The sequence below is a fragment of the Thamnophis sirtalis genome, unplaced genomic scaffold (genome assembly GCF_051295495.1).
Source record: "Thamnophis sirtalis isolate CommonGarterSnake01/CBP01778 unplaced genomic scaffold, rThaSir2_p1.2 scaffold_4, whole genome shotgun sequence".
NCBI lineage: Eukaryota > Metazoa > Chordata > Lepidosauria > Squamata > Natricidae > Thamnophis > Thamnophis sirtalis.
This window is the reverse complement of record NW_028261384.1, coordinates 112,129,856-112,152,153: the sequence shown is the minus strand read 5'-3', so window position 1 is coordinate 112,152,153 and position 22,298 is coordinate 112,129,856. Positions and strand designations below refer to the sequence as shown.

At 38.7% G+C, this 22,298-nt stretch overlaps 1 protein-coding gene across 6 annotated transcripts in view; it reads left to right on the top strand.

The window, feature by feature from the left end:
* NDRG2 (NDRG family member 2) overlaps positions 1-22,298 on the top strand; it is a 43,095-nt gene that overhangs the window by 11,289 nt on the left and 9,508 nt on the right. For 4 of the 6 annotated variants that reach the window (XM_087713741.1, XM_087713736.1, XM_087713738.1 and 1 more), the window contains exons 3-11: positions 3,706-3,750; positions 11,513-11,618; positions 13,715-13,835; positions 13,932-13,994; positions 14,925-14,985; positions 17,108-17,194; positions 18,628-18,684; positions 19,419-19,522; positions 22,133-22,177. In XM_087713741.1, the coding sequence (XP_087569867.1) occupies positions 3,706-3,750; positions 11,513-11,618; positions 13,715-13,835; positions 13,932-13,994; positions 14,925-14,985; positions 17,108-17,194; positions 18,628-18,684; positions 19,419-19,522; positions 22,133-22,177 (689 nt within the window). The remainder of the gene's footprint in view (positions 1-3,705; positions 3,751-11,512; positions 11,619-13,714; positions 13,836-13,931; positions 13,995-14,924; positions 14,986-17,107; positions 17,195-18,627; positions 18,685-19,418; positions 19,523-22,132; positions 22,178-22,298) is intronic. The other 2 variants (XM_087713739.1, XM_087713740.1) reach the window with 1 other exon arrangement.

The following is a 22,298-nucleotide window of genomic DNA, read 5'->3' as shown; positions in this document are numbered from 1 at the left end:
TATTGTTGGCTTGCAATTCTCCTTATTCCTTATCGCTGGTCATACTGTGTGTGGCTATTTGGCAATGTTTGAAGAACAACTTGTTGGTCATCCTTACTTTGCAAGTCTTAGAGGCAAAGATGTAACAGCTGTTATGTTCTTATTGGAGAATGATCAAACCTGTATCTAATTCCACAGCAGCAGTAGGTAATAAATTATAATTGTATATCTAAATATAATTCTTAGTTGAGACAAGAGAACCTGAGATCTTCTTGTAGTTGCTGTACTTCAGCAACTATAGTCCAGCAGTGAAATTCAGCAGGTTTTGACAGGTTCTGGAGAACTGATAATGGAAATTTTGAGTAGTTCACAGAACCAGAAAATACCACCTCTGGCTGGGTCCAGAGTGGGGTGGGAGTGGAGATTTTGCAATATCCAATATCCTTCCCCCAGGAATGGGGAAGGAATGGGGATTTTGCAGTATCTGTCCCCTGCCACACCTACCAAGCCATGCCCACAGAACTGGTAGTAAAAAAAAAAATGAATTTCACCACTGCTATAGTCCCTGCTAGGCAGGCCTGTTGGTGAAAAATGAAAGGCAATGTGATTTAGTATGCATCTGGAGAAAGATACTTTTATTTTACATCGTGAAGCTAACAGTATACGTTTTATACAATCACTGGAATCCTATCAAGCATGATACACTAATATTCCTAGATTATTTTGATGCAACATTAAAATATTAAAAGCTACTTGGAAGTACTGTTGTTAGCTGATTAGGAGAGAGGAGAATCAGCTTGACCTATTTATGTGCCTTTAACAGCTATTTGGATGTACAGAATTCGGCAGATAAAGCTTTCCGCAGCCCAGATCAGTGCTTCTCAAATTTGGCAGCTTGAAGATGTATGGATTTCAATCCCCAGAATTCCCCAGCCAGCATGCTGGGGACTTGAAGTCCACACATCTTCAGGTTACCAAAGCTGAGAAACACTGGCTTAGATGCATATACAGTGAACTGCACATCATGATTATTAAAGAAACTAGTACAAAGCCAATGGAGGGGTGGGGGGAGTGGCAGTTGTTTTTCCAAGCAGTTGCTAAGGGCACTGCCAGGAATAAGTGTAATCAATCTGTCAAGGTCCTACTTCCTCAAGGCCTACTTTTAACTTTCCCTGGAACTTCCTTTTTGGTATTAAAGCATTCAGCCAAAGACAATAATAAGGACAAAAAGGACATCTAATTGCCCTGTGTTCTTCCAGTGGCGAACAGCAAATACTACATACAACAATGGGGCTGGCAAAGAATTAGACCTCTTATTGAGGAGGACCAATGAAAGGAGGAAAAGATCCTGCATGTTCCGTAAGAGAGGCTATTTCGGCAAATTTTTGACATACCAAAATTTTCTTAATGTTTCGACTCAACTAAGAAAAATGCAGGAACTTCATCTCCTTTCATATCTGAATAAACCTGCATCCTTCATTCTCCATTATCAAATACTAGTATAATTATTGGTAAAGGACACTGAATAGACTTGATCCTTAAATAGTGGCATAAACCTCCATCCTTGCTAGGTGCTTTAAATTGATTTTAGATAAGAGATATATCTACAGAAGGGGGTTGATTGCAAGATGAACAAGGGTTTTGAAGCATACAATAAAACTTTGCTGAAAATAGTAAATGTTGAGGAAGGTGAAAATCCAGAACCCCATGTGTTATACACCATTCTTTGAGCTCTCAGCATGAAATAACATAAGCACAAGAAATAAATGGAAGTGAATGCTTGCCCTTCTCTCTATGTTTTCAGCAGTGGAAAATTTTCACATTGTTGTACTGTTGTTGGGGAAGATCAGTAAGTGAAACATGATCAGCCTGTTGAAATCTTTGGGAGTTGCACAAACTAGGAGTGGTAATTTAAACTTCTTTGGCAGACCCCTTCTTCAAAAGATTCCCTATTAAAAGATATAATTACAGTTAGTTGCCACCAATCAGGCTGAACCTCCTGACCTGCCCTAATTTGTCTCACTGGGAAGTTTTAAGTCATTCATGTCAGTCTGCAAAAATAGAAAAGGGGGGTACTTTGATCTTCCTGACCAAAGTCAGCATTGCAAAACTTAAAAAAAAACACATTGCGCCAATTCTGAAACATAGGGTATAACCATGGGGGAGGTTTTAGCAGGAATTTCCCTTTTTAAATGAAAAGAGGTTTATTGGGAATAAGTAATATATGAAAACTAAACCAATAATCACACACAAAGAATTCCAGGTAAAATCAATTCAGCCAGCCTAACTAAATTAGTTATCTGCCTATAGGCTTCAGCATATGTTGGCTGTTTAATTGCAGAAAAGATGGATTGGAGAGAGTCATCCGAGCCTGATGTTTGAATGTTGTTAGCAGGCTTTCTTTGCTACATCTTTTCTCCTTTTCCGTGAATGCTATTTTTATTATTACAAAATGTCAGGGGAAAAGACATCCTCTTTAGAAAGGTTGAGCTTTCCAAAGACTCCATCTCTGATGTTATACTCTAGCAAGCCAATCAGGAAATTATAATCTGGTATCGCATTCCCTAACAACCAGTGACTGTATGGCAAAGATGCTGAATAATTTTCACAAACAATGCTATTGTCCAAAAATAGTTACATGGGAATGGCATTTTTAAGAGAGAGGATATGATTAATTCTATTTAGGCATCTCAATGTGAGGGCACTAGATGTTTTATGGTGCATTTGAATAGTATCAGACATGAAAGGTTTGTCACACACTGTAAAATCATGAATGTGATGCTATATAATATTGGATGAGGTTTAAAATTATCACAGTATTGTTATAAACAATAGCCATATATAATAATTGCTTATACGTGCTGTTACAAAGGAAACCTGTTTGGAATCACCAACTTTTCATTTCTTAGTTCAGTTTCAAACCTTTTTTTTTTTAGTTCCATGGCACCTATACAACTACTAAAGGTACAGGAGTAGCCCCATTTCTGGGGGGAAACACCACATATACCTAGACATCCTACTAATTCTAAGTAAAGCAATTTAGCTATTAGGAGAAATATTTAACATAAGAATTAGTACCACTCACTCCCAGCAGTGGTTCTTGAATGCAGGGCATCACCATAATTAATAATAGCAGATGTTCCCAATATGTCATGGGACATGGAGCTAGGAGAACAGTTAGTGCAGACACACAGCTTGCCCAGAAAAAAAAACAAAGACAGCTGTGTTGGTTCAGGAGAGAAAAAATAAAAGTCCAAAATCCATACAAGCAGGGCATCAAAAACTATGCAAGCTTTTGAATTCGCCAAAACTTTACACCAGGCAAGGTGCTACAAAGACAACAGCTTAAAGATAGAATGCATTGTATTTTTATGTGCAGCTGGTCTGTAGTCATACAAGCTTCACAAAGAATGAAAACAAGCAGGTTTTCCTCTTTGCCAATGACAAGCATTTGGCCTCAATTGAGCAAGTTGTTAAAAACATAAACTGGAACACACAAATTTTTGTATCCATATGCTGCAGCTCTACAGTGCAACTGCTTTCTAATGAACTTATTTGCTGCTTGCAATCCATGCTGGTTTTTTTTAAGGGTGCCAACCAATGACAAAAAGCCTGCACGTTCTGCTTCTTCCCCCCCCCCTCCCCATAACTGATTCTTCTTCCTCTTACTTGTTACCTCCTTGCCCCCTGTCTGTCTCTTCCCCTCCCCCCTTTTCTGTGTTCTAGGATGCTGAACTGGTAACAGCCAAACTTCTACAGGAATATGGCCAGGTAATACTACCATGCCATCCTTTCCATTTTACTCAGAAGTGCCTTCCCCTCCTCCCTTTGGCTTGCAGGAGTTTCTAACTTCAGAAGAAGCCAAAGAGTCAGTCTGTGTCCATTCTATCTAATCTTCTCCCTCAATTGAACAAAATGGATAGAGGTAGACCCAGTATTACAACTATCACCTGCTTTCTTGAAGGAGGAATTGCAAAAGTCTATCTTTCTCCTGCCTGATATTTGCAAAGAAGGAGAAAATTGTTGTCAGATAGATAAATTGTAATGACTGATTCTCCACAAGGAGAGAGAAAGTGAGGAAGATGTAACCAGGGGTTTTCCTCCTTATTTGTACTGGAAGAGAGAAGTGCAACCCGTCTGGGTAAACTCAACAAAAGCAGTGACTTCTTTGTTCAGCAGGAGATATTCCTGGAACAGAGATTACAAATCAGGAACATTTTTAGAGCAGTCACTTTTTTTTCTGGCAAGACACTTTTGCAAAAGAGCCAACAACAAGGTTTTCCGCGTAGCTTTGTCTTTGTGCTAAGATAATGGCTTTACGCTCCGTCAAATCAATATTATCTGTTCCAAAGATGGGCAAACCAGTTGGGAGGTCTGCGTTGGTGATTGCTTGGTTTTTAACCAGACCAAAAATGGTAACTGAAGGGAAATTATCCACTGCAAGCTATCATGCATCATAGACTGGGAGATACGGAGTTCACAGATTAGTTGCCATCAACCCAAGATGAGCCCAGAGCGTAAATCTTTTATATGAATAATAAATAAATAGAAAACTCTAATCTCTGTCTCTAAATTGTAACAGAATTAAAGACCTAGGTGTCAAACAATTATCCTGCTTTATAATTGAGGCATATGAAAGTAAATGGATAAGCAGCGAACATGAGGTTAACTATGGCAGGGACTGTTTTTACAAAGTTTTATCATATTTCCTACCATTTATGCTATTTAAACCCAAATCTCTCGGTCTTGGCTGGTTCAAATATCACACTTGGCATAATGTTGCTTATTAGTTTTGGCATAGATTGTCATGTGAACCCAGCCACTGAGGTTTATAAGCTATGATTTATGGTTTAGTGTGAAGTGTGAATCTAGCTATTAGTGGCTTGTTCTGCAAAACATGGCTTACCACACTTTTCTAAGTTATCCACAGACTGATAACAGCTCTCTATGGTTTCAAATGAGGCTTCCCATCCAAGAGATTCAAAGTCCTCCTTTAGTCCATGTAGTTGCCATACCGTAAAATTTCCCTTTCCCCCAAATTGACCCATTTTGCATTATACAAGAGCCTTGCCAGACAAACAAAACTGAAGTAACAACTCTTCACAGAAATCTTAGCTTTAAGCAGCCTGTTTTTTATTTGCTGTTGCCACATTGTAGCATACAGGTAATCCTCGAATTACGGTAAGCACGGTGGTTTTTAAGCGCATCATGCTCAATTTTATGTCCTTTATGCCGTGATTAAGCAAATTACTGTATTTATAAACCATTAACTAAATTTGACTTCCCCCACTGACTTTGCTTATTGGAAGCCAGCTGGGAAGGTCGCATAGGTTGATCACATGATCCTGGGACACTGTAACCCATTGTAAATCCATGCTGTTTACAGCATGGATTTAGGCCAAGTGTCTAAATTTGATCACATGACTATGGGCATGTCTGACAGCCTGAAGCATGAGGTCAGCTGTAACTCACTTTTTAAAACTAATGATATTAAGTCACAAAATCTCTGTGCTTTGTTCTAATTGAAGCATTTCAATTACTGGCCATCTATTTATTCGCCAGAGAATATGAAGTTAACTTCCTTGTTTTGTGGTATGATCTTACGTAGTACCACAAATTTCAACCCTAGCAGCCTTCCTCATCATTGGGGTGGCCAAATGTTCCAAACATCCTTGCTTTTGTGTGGTGGCAGCAACTTAAGCTGTGGGCACCAGCACGAGACTATGCTAATCCCTTTATCCCTAAATATTAAGCAGCTTTGAAAAGCATAGGAGCGGACTGAGATGTTTATCAGTCCATTGGCAATCCTGTTGCAACATCATGCACCTGTTGAAATGCCTGCCTGTCATGCACCTAAAAAGATAATTGCTTAGTCATGAACCCACTTGACCAGACTAAAGTTATCATGTGGGCTCTCTTGCCCCATGTTTACACTAGGAATATTTATATACAGGGTTACAGTATGATTATATGACACAACAGTTTTTTTTTTTAAAGAAGACGAGAAAACCTACCCTGTTTCCCCGAAAATAAGACCTCCACGGATAATGAGTTCAATCGGGCTTTTGAGTGCATGCGCTAAAATAAGCCATCCCCTGAAACTAAGCCGTTCCCCAAAATATTGCAACACAGCAGCAGCCATGAGGTGACCACGCTCACTGCCTCCTGCACCTCAAAAATAATAACACACACACACACACACACACACACACACACACACACACACACACACGAAAATAAGGCCAAGTGCTTATTTCGGGAGTCAAAAGAAAATACCGCATTTTTCAGAGTATAAGACGCACCCTTTTCCCTCAGAAAAGAGGCTGAAAATCTGGGTCCGTCTTATACACTGAATACAGCATTTTTTTGCCTCCCAAACCCTGCCCCCTTCACCAAAATGGCTGTGCATAGCCTTTAGGAGGCTTTTAGAGTGCTCCTGGGGACCGAGGAGGGCAGAAATGAGTGAAAAATAGACTGTTTTTTTGCTCAATTCCCCCCCCCCCCCAAGGCCCCAGGAGCACTCTATAAGCCTCCTAAAGGCTACGTAAAAAATGGGCCATTTTGGGGAGGTCTGCAGAGTGCAAAAACTTTTTTTAATTTGCCTCTTCAAAATCTTGGTGCATCTTATACTCTGGTGAGTCTTATACTCCAAAAAATATGGTAAGACTCTGTCTTATTTTGGGGGAAACACAGTACTTTAGATACCAATTTTTGATTTCTCTTTCTTGTTGCAAAAGTTTTATTACATCATCTAACCTCCTGTTAGGTGAGCCAAGCCCATGCTCCAAACCAGAAGAGTGAGCTTTAGACCCTTGGCTGCAGCAGCTTTACAAGCAAACGCTTATTGCTTTGAACTGCTTGGCCCTTTTACATTTGCATTCCATCCCCTGAACTTGTGGGTGAATCCAGGAGACTTGGCCCCCAAGCTTACCAGCTGTTCAAGTCCTGTTCAGTCAGCTGCACATTTAGTTTTATTTATCATTCCCTCAGACAATAAATTTTTTGCTGCTGAGAGCTAACAAAAAAAAAAATAGAGTGATAGCAATTTCATTTTTGGTTTGGAGACAAAGCAAATAATTAGCAAATCTAAGCATGTATATTACAAACCATCCAAAACAGCTGAACTGAGAACTAAGCCTATTTGGGAGCTTCAGAATATTACCAGCTAGTGGGGAATGGGGGGGGGGGCGGGGAACTGAGGAAACAATTAAGGAGGGTGGAGAAAACTTGTTTGGATGGGGAGGTGAGGGGAAAATACAGCACAAAATTTGAATTTATCTCCCATCCCTTTCGTTTTAACTATGATGATACTGTGCAAGAAGTTGGTTATGGCCTCCCTCTAAGATGGCAACAAAGCTCAGTGTTGGCTTTGGGTATTTACTTAGGACCAGCCTTCCATTCTGAAGAGAAGTACAGGAACAAGCCAAGCCAAACAGGGTTACTGCTGTGGCACTCTTTTAATTCTCTCCCCCTCCCCCCATGTTTCAAAGATTGTCATTTGAAAAGAGCTCTTGGGAAACTCGGTTACCCCTTGGATAGGCAGAGGCATCCTCAGAGGAAGGAGGGAGGGGTAGGTAGGCTATAAAAAAAGTCAGAACCACACAGTTGTGGCTATCTTGACCTTTTTTGGTTTGCTCTGTGGGCATCCCTATGGGTAGAATCAAATAATTTAGGCAACCTCAGCAGTGCTTGCTAGCAAAACTGGATGCATTCTTTTGCCTCTTCTGATGCTTGTTTTAGCAAAGGAAGGTGAACGAAGGAGAGACTGTTAGAATTGCAAAAGACCATCTTCTGCTATGGAGACATAGGGCCTTTACTAGCCTCACTAATTTTGCCTATCTATCTGGCTTTTCTATTTGTGGGGAAGTGGCTTCTTTGGACCTGATGAACCCAGGCAGAAAGGCTGCCAAGGGATCTGCCAAACTGTCATCAGCTCTGAGGCTACTCCTCTAGAATTGCTACAAAAGTAATAAAAACTACAAGCGATAAAGCAGGATGCAGGAGAGGCTATAAAACAATCCAAGATTAGATTACACTTCAGGCCTCTAACAGTAGCTGATGTAAGGCATCCAAAGAAAGGCAGAAGAAATAACTTTGTAATTACTCATGTCAACATGGAGCGGTTTTCACCTGTTACTTAAATGACTGCTAACCCTAAGACAAAACTGCTTGAAGAGATGCACGTTTTCACAGGCCATCAAGTGGGAAGGGGCCTCTTGTAGACAGAGTGTTAGAACTGCAACTTTTCTCATTGCTACACGTTGTGGATTCCAGCTTTTATCTCTTGACCATTTTTGTTCAAGCTAAAGGAACAACTGACCCATCAAAAGGAACACTATTGACATATTTTTAAAAGTCCCAGCATGGTGTGGGGGTAGTCTGCCTGTAATGAATATTGTTATGTGCCTGTGTGGGTTGTGTTATAGATATAAGCATACAGACTCCACACTTTGATCTTTTCTTATGTTGAACAAACTGTGCTCCAGGGCACCATTAAGTGCCAACACGAGAAAGTTGTCTATGTAGCCAAATTAAATAAAATTGCTGTTTATTACTATGTCAAGTAGGAACTGTAGACCATTTTAGAAGGTTCAGAACATGCTTATACATCTTATTAGAAAATGGCCAAATATACAGGGTTGGGCCAAATATACAAATGTTCTTCTCTTGGATATTCAATTATTTGGAATTAATAATGGAATAATTATAATTAAGATATGTGGTTGTTCTCCTCCAACACAAATCCATCCAAAAAATGGATAAAGATTGCTTATGTATGCAATAATTAAGATACAACAAACCTCACAACCCACAATGCATAAGTAGGGATCTGTTTGGCTTGATGGAACTATGCTCAGGTATTCAATACTTATAATAATAACCATTATTTTCTGGGAATTCATGCCTCCTGCCAATTTATCTCTTTTCTTTGAATAGGTTGGAGTGAGCTGAGTCAACAGAGAGTTTCAATTTATATTTCTTCAGTCAATCCAACACTTTATCCACTACATAAGATCCTACTAAAAAAGAGGAAGGAAAAAGCTAGTTAGTTAGCCAGCCACAATACACATTACAGGTAGTCCTTGACTTTTGATCACAATTGGACCCAACATTTCTATTGTTAAGTGAGACATTTGTTAGGTGAATTTTGCCCCATTTTACGACCTTTCTTTCCACAGGTGCTAAGTGAATCACTGCAGTTGATAAGTTAGTAGCCCTGTTGTTAAGTGAATCTGGCTTCCCCATTGACTTTGCTTGTCAGAAGGTCGCAAAAGGTGATCACATGACCTTGGGTCACAGCAATGGACATAAACATGAACTGGCTGCAAAGCATCTGAATTTGATCACGGGGGTGCTGCAAAGGTAGTAACTCTGAAAAACAGTCATAAGTCGCAATTTTCAGTGTCTTTGTAACTAAACGAACTATTGTAAATAGTGGACTACCTGTTCACATTTGTTTCATTTGGGAGCTGCTCCAAGGTTATTCATCTGAACCCATGAGTTCCCACTCCTTTTTTTTTTTTCATTTTCTGATCCCCTTCCTCACGATTACATCTAAACTGGCTACCTGTCTTCTGAACTGCTTTCTTCATTTCCCACTTTCCCTCCTTTTCTTGCATTGTGTTATTTTGGTTCTGGAAAGAAATGTCTCTGGGTGCCAAATGTCACAGCCCTTCCCTGTTTCTCTAGTTGCTTTTGAACACATTGAGCTCGCTTGTGTGCCATCAGAGAAAAATCTTAGCAGGAAGGGCTGGGAGAATAAACAATGAAGTTAAGGCAAAACAAAACAGAACTTGATTGTTTTTCATTATTGACCCAAGTCCTTCTCCGGGCATTATGAAAACTACAAGGTGGAAATAGTCTTTTCTCCAAGATGAATTGAGCACTTGTTCTGAAATGTGGTAGAAGAGACAACATTAACATTACGGTTGACAAGTACCAAGCAAGGCTTGCTCTGAAAGTCACACTTTCTAACCTACCAAATCCTTCAGTGCAGAGTGTATTCAAGATAGGCTTTACAGTTACAGATTATATTTATATATTATAAATTTAATATTTATATTGAAGGGTGAAAACTGGCATAAGGATGTTGAGCTGAACTCCAAGTAGGAATAAGCAGAAAACGAACTATCAGGAACCATAAAACTTAATAACAAGTATGATTTTTTAACAATAATATCCTAAAGGTGGAAATCCCTCCATCCTAAAGTTGTTGAGGTTGAGAATTGCTTTTTTTAAATGTCAAAATAGAGATATATACAGCTACAGTATTGATGTAGTTGTTTTCAGTGAGGATACAATAATAAAATAAGGGCTTTTGGAACCAAGGTTCCATCCCTTAAATGGATATATAGATGGTGAGAGGGAAGCAGGAAGAAAAATACCAGTTTTTCAGCTGCCTGGTAGGTAACAGGACAATGTAGCTCATAGAATGGAAAAAATGCTGTCTTTTACAGGCTATTCTCAACTTACAACTACAATTGAGCCCAAAATTTCTGTTCCTAAGTGAGACAGTTGTTTTGCCCCATTTTACAGCCTTCTTTGCCCCAGTTATTAAGTGAATCATTGCAGTTGTTAAGTTAGCAATATGGTTGTTAAGTAAATCTGATTTCCCCTTTGACTTTGCGTGTCAAAAGGTCATAAAAGCTAACCGCATGACTCCAGGACACTGCAATTGTCATTAATATGAGTCAGTTGCCAAGCATGTGAATTTTGATCAGGTGACCATGGGGATGCTGTAATGGTTATAAGTGTTAAAAACAGTCATAAGTCACTTTTTTCAGTGCCATTGTAACTTTGAACAGTCACTAAATAAACTTTTGTAAGTTGAGGACTACCTGTATCTGTGCTATGAGACTTTCCCTTCAACACAAGATATTTTAAAAATTAAACTTTTAATTAAAGATACAGAAATATTCCATGATGAGTTATTTTGCTTTTTTCCCCTAGCAATTTAACTAGACTGAACAAGTGGAAAGAGGCAGGTGTTATATGGATAAGCAAAATACATTTGCAAAATAAGCTAATTAATCTGCAAAAGTCAGAAATTTTTTTTTACATTTGTGTACAGTAATGGTTTATTTTAATGCAGGCACTATATTTACCTAGCCTCACATACATAACTGACATGACCTGAGTAATGTTTGAACTTCTGCCAGTTCTGTGTTGTCTTTTGGCTGCAAAGGACTTTTTCCCCCAGCATGTTGTTTGGGCTTTTTATATGGAAAAGCTGTTGGTGATGCTGAGCTCCATAGGAACAAATTTTTGTTTGTGTGTATAAATGCATACAAGCTTCATTTACATAGAATTTGGAGAATCCTAATTTGTTTGATACCACATCGCAGAGTGAGTGCTTGTGAACATACAGAGTTTTCCCAAATACTTGAAGATGTTGCCTGAAGGTCTCACCAACCCTCACAATTTAACTTCTCTTTCTATGAATTCAGGGTTATCCTCATTGCAATTACTCCCACAGGCCTAGGTCTTTGCAATCTTTCATTTGTTCATCTTAGTCTTTCTTCTTCTTCTACAGAAACACACAGTGGAGACACCTTATGGGGTTGTGACCATCACCATCCATGGAACACCCAAGCCCAAACGTCCAGCTATCCTCACCTATCATGATGTGGGACAAAATCGTAAGACCAGAATATCCATTTGATTGAGGGCTGTGGGTGATGGGAAACCAGCAGTTTCACGGTTAACATAATTCACCAAGAAGTATATAGAACTTCAGTAAAACTCATGCAGCCTTAAAAAGATCTTATTGTTCTGGAAAAATCCCAAGAATTTCTCATTTGGCAAGGTCAGAAACTTATGTATGTGTATACATGCAGTGCTGACTTTGTGTTTTATTAAAAGCTCAACTAAATCACAATTCCAAGTGATAGCTGAGAGAAAGGAATGGAAATGGAAAACAAATTCTTTTGCCATTTATAACCACATATTGACATGACCTATATATACAAACACAAATGTATATCTGAATTATTACAAATTGGGGAATTGGAACAATTTTTTTTGTCAATGCTATTGTTAAAGAACTGGGATTTAGAGGCCCTTGGTGGCAAGTTGCAATTTGACATACCAGATTAAACTATGAAACCTAGGCTGCAAACATACAGGGAGGGAGGGAGGGAGGGAGGGAGGGAGGGAGGGAGGGAGGGAAGGAAGGAAGGAAGGAAGGAAGGAAGGAAGGAAGGAAGGAAGGAAGGAAGGAAGGAAGGAAGGCTGGCTCTGTAGTCTTAAGTGAGATTATTGTGCTTTCCTCTTATCTATGGATAATGTTCTATTTTCTTCTGCCTTCTGTCTCTATTCTCACTCGGAGAAACCTACCTCTGCCACTATGAATAACGGTAACACTCCAGATCTCCAACTCTGACTGCTTGATGATCTTTGAATGAAGATATTAGGCAGATAATACTGAGTCTGCCTCCTGCATGCCTCTCCAAAGCTATTTTCTTTACTGCACACTTCAAAAATTCATCCAATAGCATGCAGTAAAATATGAAGATATTAAGGAAAAAGAATGAAATTCTGCCGGTTGAATTTTCCCCTTAGTTATCACTCCCTATCTTAGCAGCTAATTTTCCATCCTCCTTCTTCCAACTGCTAGAAGAAATTAGCCACTTAATAAAAGAGGTAAACAGGAGACAAAGGAAGGAAACGAGCTGTTCTTTCTCTACCGTACATAATATTTTTATTCCGTCTGGCTATTTCTGCTTATGGGTTAGGAAATGTTCAACTTCCCAGCACAGGTTTGTTTGGAACAGTTATCATCAGGGCAAGTTTAATGTGGAGTCAAACGTGGAGTTCTCTCTTTGGAAACAATAATGTTGTCTCTCATAGGTTGTTGCGAGAATTACATGTACATTTTTATATTATTTACAGCCTTCCTTCCACAATCAAAGAGTTTAAATCATCACAAAATGTGTTTGCTGATTTATTGAGGGTTTGGGGGCCTTTCATAGTTTCCACTCAAAATTAGGAATACTGGATCTGAGTTGCAAAAGACCAGATAGTCACTAAGTGGCAGAAAAGAATTAATTTTTGTTGTCCTAAGCAAAAGTGCAATTTTAAGTAAAAAAGAAAGCACCAATTCCATACCAATTTTCTTCAGTCCAATACCATGTGTTGGGATCTCTCTTAAAATTCAATTGCACCATTTCTAGAAGACCTCAAGTTTAGAAAATGTTGCTTCATCACAAAACTACTTATTTTTTGCAATTTAAAAATGTATTTACCCTTTAAAGTTAAGATTCCAAATTCAAACTCTTAATACACTATTTTTAAAATATTTTTCCATTTTCAGTATGATTTACAGCCTGTTCTGCATTTCTCCCTCCACCCATTTGGTTGAATTTTCCCTTTAGGGCTTCCCTCCTTCAGGTTTTTCTTACATGGAGGTATGGAAGGTGCCTAATTCATATTTACCTAATCTTCCAAATGTTTTTCTTTCTTGTGAGATGTGTTTGTGGCAAATACTGGAGCCCTTTACCTATTTCCTCAATGTTGCTGAATACAGGAGGATATATTTCTCAATAAACATGCTCAGGGTTGCCTTGCGAAGCAAAATATCACAAAACACATTGATTGGCACCCAGGAAACTATGGCTACTTCCCAGTAGGGTTGTCCCTGTTTTATTAGGCCTTGCCCGTCTGATGGCATGACCACTTGCCCTTCTGCAGCCTGACACCCCCTTCTTCTGTCTCCTCATCCCCACCCCCACCCCAGATCATTCGTGCTTCGACACTCTCTTCCACTATGAGGACATGCAAGAGATCATAAAGAACTTCGTGGTGATACATGTGGACGCACCTGGCATGGAGGAGGGGGCCCCGGCCTTCCCTCTGGGGTGAGCCTTGCAGCCCCCGTTCCTGCCCCACCCGCTGTGTTGAGTGCGAAGGGGATCAAGCTGTCTAATACAGCCCCTATTCTCTCATCATTCTAGGTATCAGTATCCTTCTTTGGACCAGCTGGCTGACATGATCCCCTGCATCTTGCAATATGTCAAGTGAGTCTGAAGAGGATGATATGACGTGTACCTGTTAGGATAGGGAAGGAAGTCTTGCTTTGAATTTGATTCCAATATGCTTCTTTGGAGGACGTGAAACTGAAAACATAATACCTGTCTACAGCTATCTAAAGCAGTCATGTCTTAATATTCTGTCTTCTTATCTGAGATTGCATAGCAGCTGCAAAGGGCAACTGAATAATCTTAGGAAAAAAGGTGGCTGCTTTAAAAAGCTGAAGACACATGCTCCGTTCATTCTTTGAGGCATTGCAAAGCCCTACCAACTGGTATTTTACTGCTTGTGAAATGTAGTTAGAGTAATTCATTAGAAGATGGTTTAAAAACCTGATGATTGATTACTGACTAAGTTGTCATGATGAGGCCCATATCTAAATGGGTATTTAAAGTTTGAGTAATTACACTTATAAATAAGACTACAGTTTAATTTTTCTTAACACAGGATTATTTTTTTTAAAACTGTGATAAGTCTGTTTTAGCCCTTATGTTATAGCTGTATATTTCAGAACGACTGAAACTAAACCAAATAAATGGGTATCTGAAGTAGCAAAAAAACATCAACAACAACTTGCAGCCATGAAGTTTCTCAGGCTGTAGATGCCAACCCTTATTATGTAAAGAAATAAATATAGACAATGGAGAAGAGGGAGGGAGGGAGGGAGGGAGGGAGAGAGAGAGAGAGAGGGAGGGAGGGAGAGAGAGAGAGAGAGAGAGAAATGTAAACAGTAGCACTAAAATTACACAAGGTGAAAAACGCAACCTGTGACATTTCAAACACTCAAATACTAAAAAAAATACAACATCAGCAAGTTGAAAACAAATTTTGGAAACTATTTCTCTACCTGAACCTCAAGGCTATCAAGGCAGTCCCTGTTCCACTGCCCTTTGCAACCTCTTTTTTCCTTTCCACAGTTTCACCAGCATCATTGGAATTGGAGTTGGAGCTGGAGCATATATCTTGGCACGCTATAGTGTAAGTGGAATGGGACCTAGCATCTGTCATGCAGGCAAACATGCTCTGCATGCCAAAGGGGCATGGTCAGATCCTTAAGTCAGGGTGACTTGATCATCTCTGAAAGTCACAAGCAAATCAGCCCTCTGAGTAGCTGGCTTCTGGGTTCCTGACTATAACAGGACTAAGGGGGGAGGGGGTGGCAATTCACAGTGAGATTTTAGTTGTGTGAGCTATGTGGTATTCAGATGGGCCATCAATAGATGACTCTCCAATTATCTTTCATGTTCTCCTTGAGCTAGCATGCGTAATTTCCCACTCTAAAAGAAAATACAGCAATTATTTGAGATAGAGTACATATTGAGTATATGAAACTAGGTTGCCCAAGACCTAGTTTGATTCACTTAACACTGCCTCCTCTATACATAAATGTTGTTGAAATAAAACAGTGTCATTCTAGTGTTTAAGACTTTGATAATTGGCATGCATATTGGGGAGAGAATAGAAAAAAATAATCTAGTTGAAGAATTTCCCCTGCCAAAACCAAAAAGCAGAAAAAGACTAGCGTTCTGTCATGGGTGCTTCATCTTCTGTCTCAAATTGCTTCTGTTGACTGATAATAACATATCTTCTGCTAAACATCTGTATCATTTTGAGACTTAAGCAAGTTTGATTATTATGTAACACATTCCTTGGTAGACTTATTTTCCTTTCTCCATCTCCTTTAATACGTTTTTAAAAATTTGCTTAGTTTTCTATGATGACCCAAATCATCATAACCAAAGCTACCTTTTCTAAACTGGCAACCACACTGCATCCTGTGTGGTTGTAGTCTACTGTAGGTACTGTACGGTAACTACCGTACACTTTCTGTGAAGTAAACCAATAGTGCTTTCCTTTGTCTATGCTGAATCTTCAATTGATCTGTTTCGATAAGGAATCCCACATGGTCCCATGACAGTGGAAGAATATTTCCATTTCCCCTTGTTGTTTTTAATATAGTGGCCTTGGGTGTAGTGTAATGGCTCAGTAGTTAAGACATTGGGCTTCTTGGCTGGAAAGTCAACAGCCCAGGTTTGAGAACTGAGCGTTGTGCAATGGGGTAACTGCCCACCTTCATCTAGCTCCTGCCCACCTGATAGTTCGAAAACATGCAAATGCTAGTAGATAAATAGGTACCATCTTAGTGGGGAGAAAACAATGATTTGCAATGTCATGCTGTGACCACAGAAATGTCTTCAGACAGCACTGGGTCAACAGCCTTGAAACAGAGATGAGCAGTACTCTCTTTAGTCAGCAATGACTAGCAGAGTAAAATCCGCAGGGACTCTTTGTTTTCATTTTTTCCTTTTGTTGTTTTTAATTTGGTAAAAAACTGCTCTTCTCTGCCAGTTGTCTCCCCCATTGCCCACCCCCCATTGTCCCCAACACCCTAGCCCAGAAATATATTGATGCGTCATCAAATATTTTGAATTATAATTCCCAGTGTCCTGCTGATGGAAGTTAGGGTTTCAAACCATTGGAACATACTAAACTATATAACTGTAAAGTGCTGGAGGAAACAGGAGATTCAGGCAGTTCAAATGAGTATAAAGATTTCTTGCAAGCTTAACCTATCCACAAGAATCTGAACAACTGACTGTTATGGGAAATGCAGGAAAGAAGATAGGCATTCAAGGTGGGTTGGACTTAGATCTCATGTGGACACACAGAGACTCATGATTTATGATGTATTTGAATCCTCCCTTGGGCTCGCCCTGGTCATCTCCTACAATAAACCAGCTTTAACCTTGGCATATAAAAATGTATTTCACACCACTAATCATTCTAGTGACTTTTCTTGTCAACTCAGGCCTTTTGGTGAGCTTATGGTTCAACATAGAAATTGGATTAATTCAATAATGAGTTAAGCATGTTATGTGAACATAACCAGTGTACATTGAAGTTTGGACATAGATATGAACCATGAAAATTGAATGGTATATCTCTTTCTATAGTCTTCCACTACTGTATATTTTGGCCAGGTCTGAAAATATACATGAGGAATGTGATGAATTATCCTAAAGTATGCTTGAGCTGTGTCGTTGCAGTTAAAGTATCATAATGGTTATGCTTATTTCTGTTTGTTCCTATTTTCCCACAGCTCTCACATGCAGACACTGTGGAGGGGTTGGTTCTGATCAACATTGACCCCAATGCCAAGGGTTGGATGGATTGGGCTGCTCATAAGGTAAGACTGAGGAAGATGCTCATCACTGTGTGGCAACAAACTGCACACAGGGCTCTGTTATAGCAAGTAATTAAAATGCCCATCCGTGCTTGATTTGAAGCAATGAATGGCAACCTATTCCTCCCAAGATCTTTGCACTTTGTTTTCAATTTTCCATTTATTCTCTAAAAGGTTTAATTATTTTGTCCAAGATCTGAAACACCTATATGTTTGTCTGTCATACTTTTGCTAAAAATTATGGTAACAGTACAACCATCAGTACAACATGTTGGCCATATAGCTTCAACAGAAAATCAGCAATTGCTCATGTGTATGTGTCACTTCACTGCTGAGATTTAAAGACTAAAAATAGTTTATTGTTTTCACATTGGGATATATTGATAGGTGGGGTGGAGACTTTAGAATATTTCATCAAGTAATAGGAAACTCCCAACTCTTCCAGTTTTTAAGTTAAGCCATTTAAATGCTCATCTCTGACTCTCCATAACAGTTTCTTGGTGAATTTAAATACAGAGTTGGTTTAAATACATGCAAACAAAATTGGCACATTTCTCATACATACTTCATTATTTCTTAAATCTAAAAAAAAATCAATTTCCCTTCCAAAAAAGCAAAACACTTAAAATTTAGGCAAATTAACCATACATTATTCTGATCTTGTTTTCCAACTTTTTGAGAGAGAGAGAGAGAGAAAGAAAGAGAGAGAGAGAGAGAGACAGGAAAAAAAAGATTAGAAAGTACAGAAGTGTAAAATATCTAAAGGACAACTTCTATATTGCAGGAATTTCAAAAGTAATTCAAAAGTACAACAAAATACAGTTTGCATATATTCAAAAGCACCTTTTCTGTGGTACATTGCATACTGTCAGGATCAACCTTTAAATTATTCTTGAAGCAAGATGGGTGGCATATAAATTAAACAAAAAAATATCTAAACTTGAGCACTGTTTAAGCTGTGGAGGCATAAGTCAATGATTCTAATTTCAAAGACCTTCACCTTTTCCTTTTGTACAAGTAGTCCTTGACTTATAGCAGTTCATTTAGTGACTGTTCAAAGTTACAACAGCACTAAAAAAGTGACTTATGAGCACTTTTTACACTTATAACCATTGCCACATCCCTGTGGTCATGTGATTTACATTTAGATGCTTGACAACTGACTCACATTTATAATGGTTGCAGTGTCCTAGAACCATGATCCCCTTTTGCCACCTTCTGAAAAGGCTAATTTAACAACTGCAATGATTCACAACAAATGCAGCAAGAAAAGTCATAAAATGGGGCAAAACTCACCTAACAAATTTCTCACTTAGCAACATAAATTCTGGGCTCAATTGTGGTCATAAGTTGAGGACTACCTGTACAGATATCAGTTTTACCCTTTCAGAATAATGCTTGTCTGTCCTCTAATCATATTCTGTTTTTTTTGTAAGCTTACCGGCCTCACCTCCTCCATTTCTGAGATGATCCTAGGACATCTCTTCAGCCAGGTAAGCCTGAGCAGTAAGAGAAGAAAGAAATGATGGGTGGTACATAAAGAAGCAAAATAAGATAGATAGTCTCACTTCATTTCCAGCTCTCTGGTAATACTAGGACAGGCTTTTTAAGAAATGCATGTTTTGAACTATGGTACTTTACTTCAAAAGTTAATGTAGCTTCTAATGTAGCCATGCTAACTGGCAATTTGAATGATTCTTGGAGAACAATAAGAAACAAGAAAATAATTCCTATTTTTTGAAAGCAGGCTAGTACTATTTACTTTACAATAGTGTTTTTCAATTGTGGCAAGATGTGTGGACTTCAACTCCTGCTGAAGTTGAAATCCATACATCTCTAAAGTCGCCAAGACTGAGAAACAATGCTTTAGAAGTTTAGTTTTTTTCTATTATCCTCGTTCCTTATTCTATTTGTAATATTTATTTTCCAGGGGAAATGGCATTGAGATGGAGTTATATGACTAATCATAATTACAGTTGGATTAAGAGAAAATGGTAGAAGAAACCTGAGTCTATTCAAGTGCCTTTAAGATCAGTTGGAGGTGCAGAAGTCAACAGGCATAAATTTTCTTAGCATCGAGGGTAGAAAATCCCTTGCCAAAGGAGATTGATGTTAAGCCACAAGCAACAGAGACTGGTTCAGAACTTGGCAGCCCTAGATGTTAGATAAATTTAATGGAGTAGCGATGAGATTAAGTTACAGGAGTAACACTCTTCTTCTTCCACAGGAGGAACTTTCCAAGAACACTGAGATGGTGCAACAACAGCGGGATATCCTGAGTCATGCTACAAATTTACCCAACATTCAACTCTACTGGAGTAGTTACAACAGGTTGTAGGGACAGGGAGGACAGGGCAAGGCTGAGTCCAGGTTAAGCTCTCAGCGGCTGCCAGAATAGCCCTACAGGTAGAAAACAAACTAGGACACAATAGAGAAGGATGTCCACATAAAAGGACCCAGCCTAAACATAAACTTCTCAAACACTTTCCTTTTGATTGCTAGCCTATGAAGATAGGCCTAGATCAGTGCTTGAGAACAATGTACTTTTCACAGAGATACTTCAGCTATTCACAAGCTGCATCTAAAGTAGCCAGTCACAGACCGATAGGTTTTTTGCATAGGCCTAAGAAAGCCTCCTATTTCAAATGAAGCTGAGCCTGAGTGGGTTTTTCAATAATTATAAGATTTTATAATTATTTAATTAATTGACTTTTCCAGGTCTGTTTCAGGAACCTCTTCATAATTTTCAGTTTAGGAATTGCCATTCTAACAGGCAGTTTTTTTTAATGACTAAATCATAAATTTAGTCTCTGCTCTCTTTAGAACTTTGGAAAACCTAGGCTCTGGAGATTTGAGCAATGTATTGAAATGCCAAAATGTAAATCAGTGAATTAATTATTAAGCTTAAACGGCAGATGACTTAAATATTTATATTTAATTTTGATCTTAAAAGCCATCCCGTATAACATTATTTTAAAAATTGTAAACTTTTATCATTAATAACAATAGACAATAGTTCACAGTTTTTCAAACTGTGGCAATTCTACAATGTATGAATTTCAACTCCCAGAAGCACCAGAGTCCTGACTAATGAGAGTTGAAATCATCATATCGTAAAGTTGCCAAATTTGAAAAATCCCGAAATAGCTAAATCAGTATTACATGTTTGATATGCGCTAGGATTCTAAAGATGTTTTTCTAGAGCTACCAAACTTGTATGCAAAAATCCACACAAATACTAAATGGCAGCAAAGATATTCACAAGGCATTCTGTGCTTCCACCTAGCTGTTACCATGATAGCAATCCAAATCTGATAGACCTGTTTTCTCCACATGAAAAGAAAAGATTAAAAACACTATCAAGTTTGTGACTCCAAAATATTCACTCTGAAGACTGGAGGTTTCACTTATCAAATTAGGTTAGGTTTTGAGTTCTTGTGGTTCCAGTTATGTAGAGAACACCAGCAAAAATATTAGAAATAATCAGGGAAATCAAGTAGAAAGCCAGGTTATGAGTTATTTGGGTGTGATCATAGCAGATGACTTCAAAATGAACAGTGTGGCCAGACAGCTGTGAAGGCAAACAAAATTGTGGGATGCATCTCTTGACAGATCACCAGCAGGAAAAATAGGTTTTAATCCCACTATGTAGGGCTTTAGTCAGATCACATTTGGAATAATGTATGTAGTTCTAGAGACATAGATAGATAGACAGACAGACAGACAGACAGACAGACAGACAGACAGATAGATAGATAGATGATAGATAGACAGACAGACGATGATAGATAGATAGATAGATAGATAGATAGATAGATAGATGATAGATAGATAGATAGATAGATAGATAGATAGATAGATAGATAGATAGATGATAGATAGATAGATAGATAGATAGATTAGATTAGATTAGATTGAGCAACTCCAGAAATGGGCAACAAAAATGGCGCAAGGTCTGAAGGACAAAACATATCAAGAAAGATTGGAGGAACTGAATATGTACCTAGGTAATGTGCCTAGAGGACAGAAGGAAAACGGGTGACATGACTGAAACCTTTAAATATATTAAGGATATCAATAAGGTTCTAGAAGGCAGTATTTTCAATATTTAGCAAAAATCAAGAATATAGGAGCAAAACCTCAAATTGACAGGAGGGAAGTTCAAAAGTAATGTTAAAAGCATTACTTCAAAGAAAGTAGTGCAAGCTTGGAATGAATTTCAATGGAGATAGTGGGTCAATCATCATGATCAGTTGTTGTTGTTAGTTGCGAAGTCATGTTTAACCCATTGCGATCCCATGGACAACGTTCCTCCAGGCCTTCCTGTCCTCTACCATCCTCTGGAGTCCATTTAAGCTCACACCAACTGCTTCAGTGACTCCATCCAGCCACCTCATTCTCTGTCGTCCCCTTCTTCTTTTGTCTTCAATCTTCCCCAGCATTAGGCTCTTCTCCAGTGATTCCTTTCTTATCATTAGGCCGAAGTATTTGAGTTTCATCTTCAGGATCTGGTCTTCTAAAGAGCAGTCAGGGTTGATCTCCTCTAGGACTGACCGATTTGATCATCGTGCAGTCCAAGGGGCTCACAGGAGACTTCTCCAGCACCATAGTTCAAAAGCCTCAATTCTTTGGCACTCAGCCTTTCTTATGGTCCAACTTTCACAGCCATACATTGCAATTGAAAGTGCATCAGTAAGTGAGTTTAAACATGCTTGGGATAAAAATAATAATTAAAAAAAATAAATTATTTAAAAATAAAACAAAAAAATCAATAACCTCAAAGTGCAACTTGATGGGCCATTAGGTTTTTTTTCTGCCATCAGTTTTTTATGTTTCCATATTTGTGGAGAAAATGGGAGAGAGGGACTGGGTGATTGCTATAAAAAAAAGCTATCCTAAGGAGGCTGAAGCAGTGATTTACAATTCCCTTTTTCTTCATAGCCGCAGAGATTTGTGCTTGGAACGTGGAGGGGATGTCACATTCAAGTGAGTATCTACCAGTCTTTACCCTTTCTTCCTCTTCTTAAGCTCATTTATTTGTTCTGTGCATATACAATCCAAAGCTTCCACTAACACGTCTGACAGAGCTCACATATAATTAACTTTG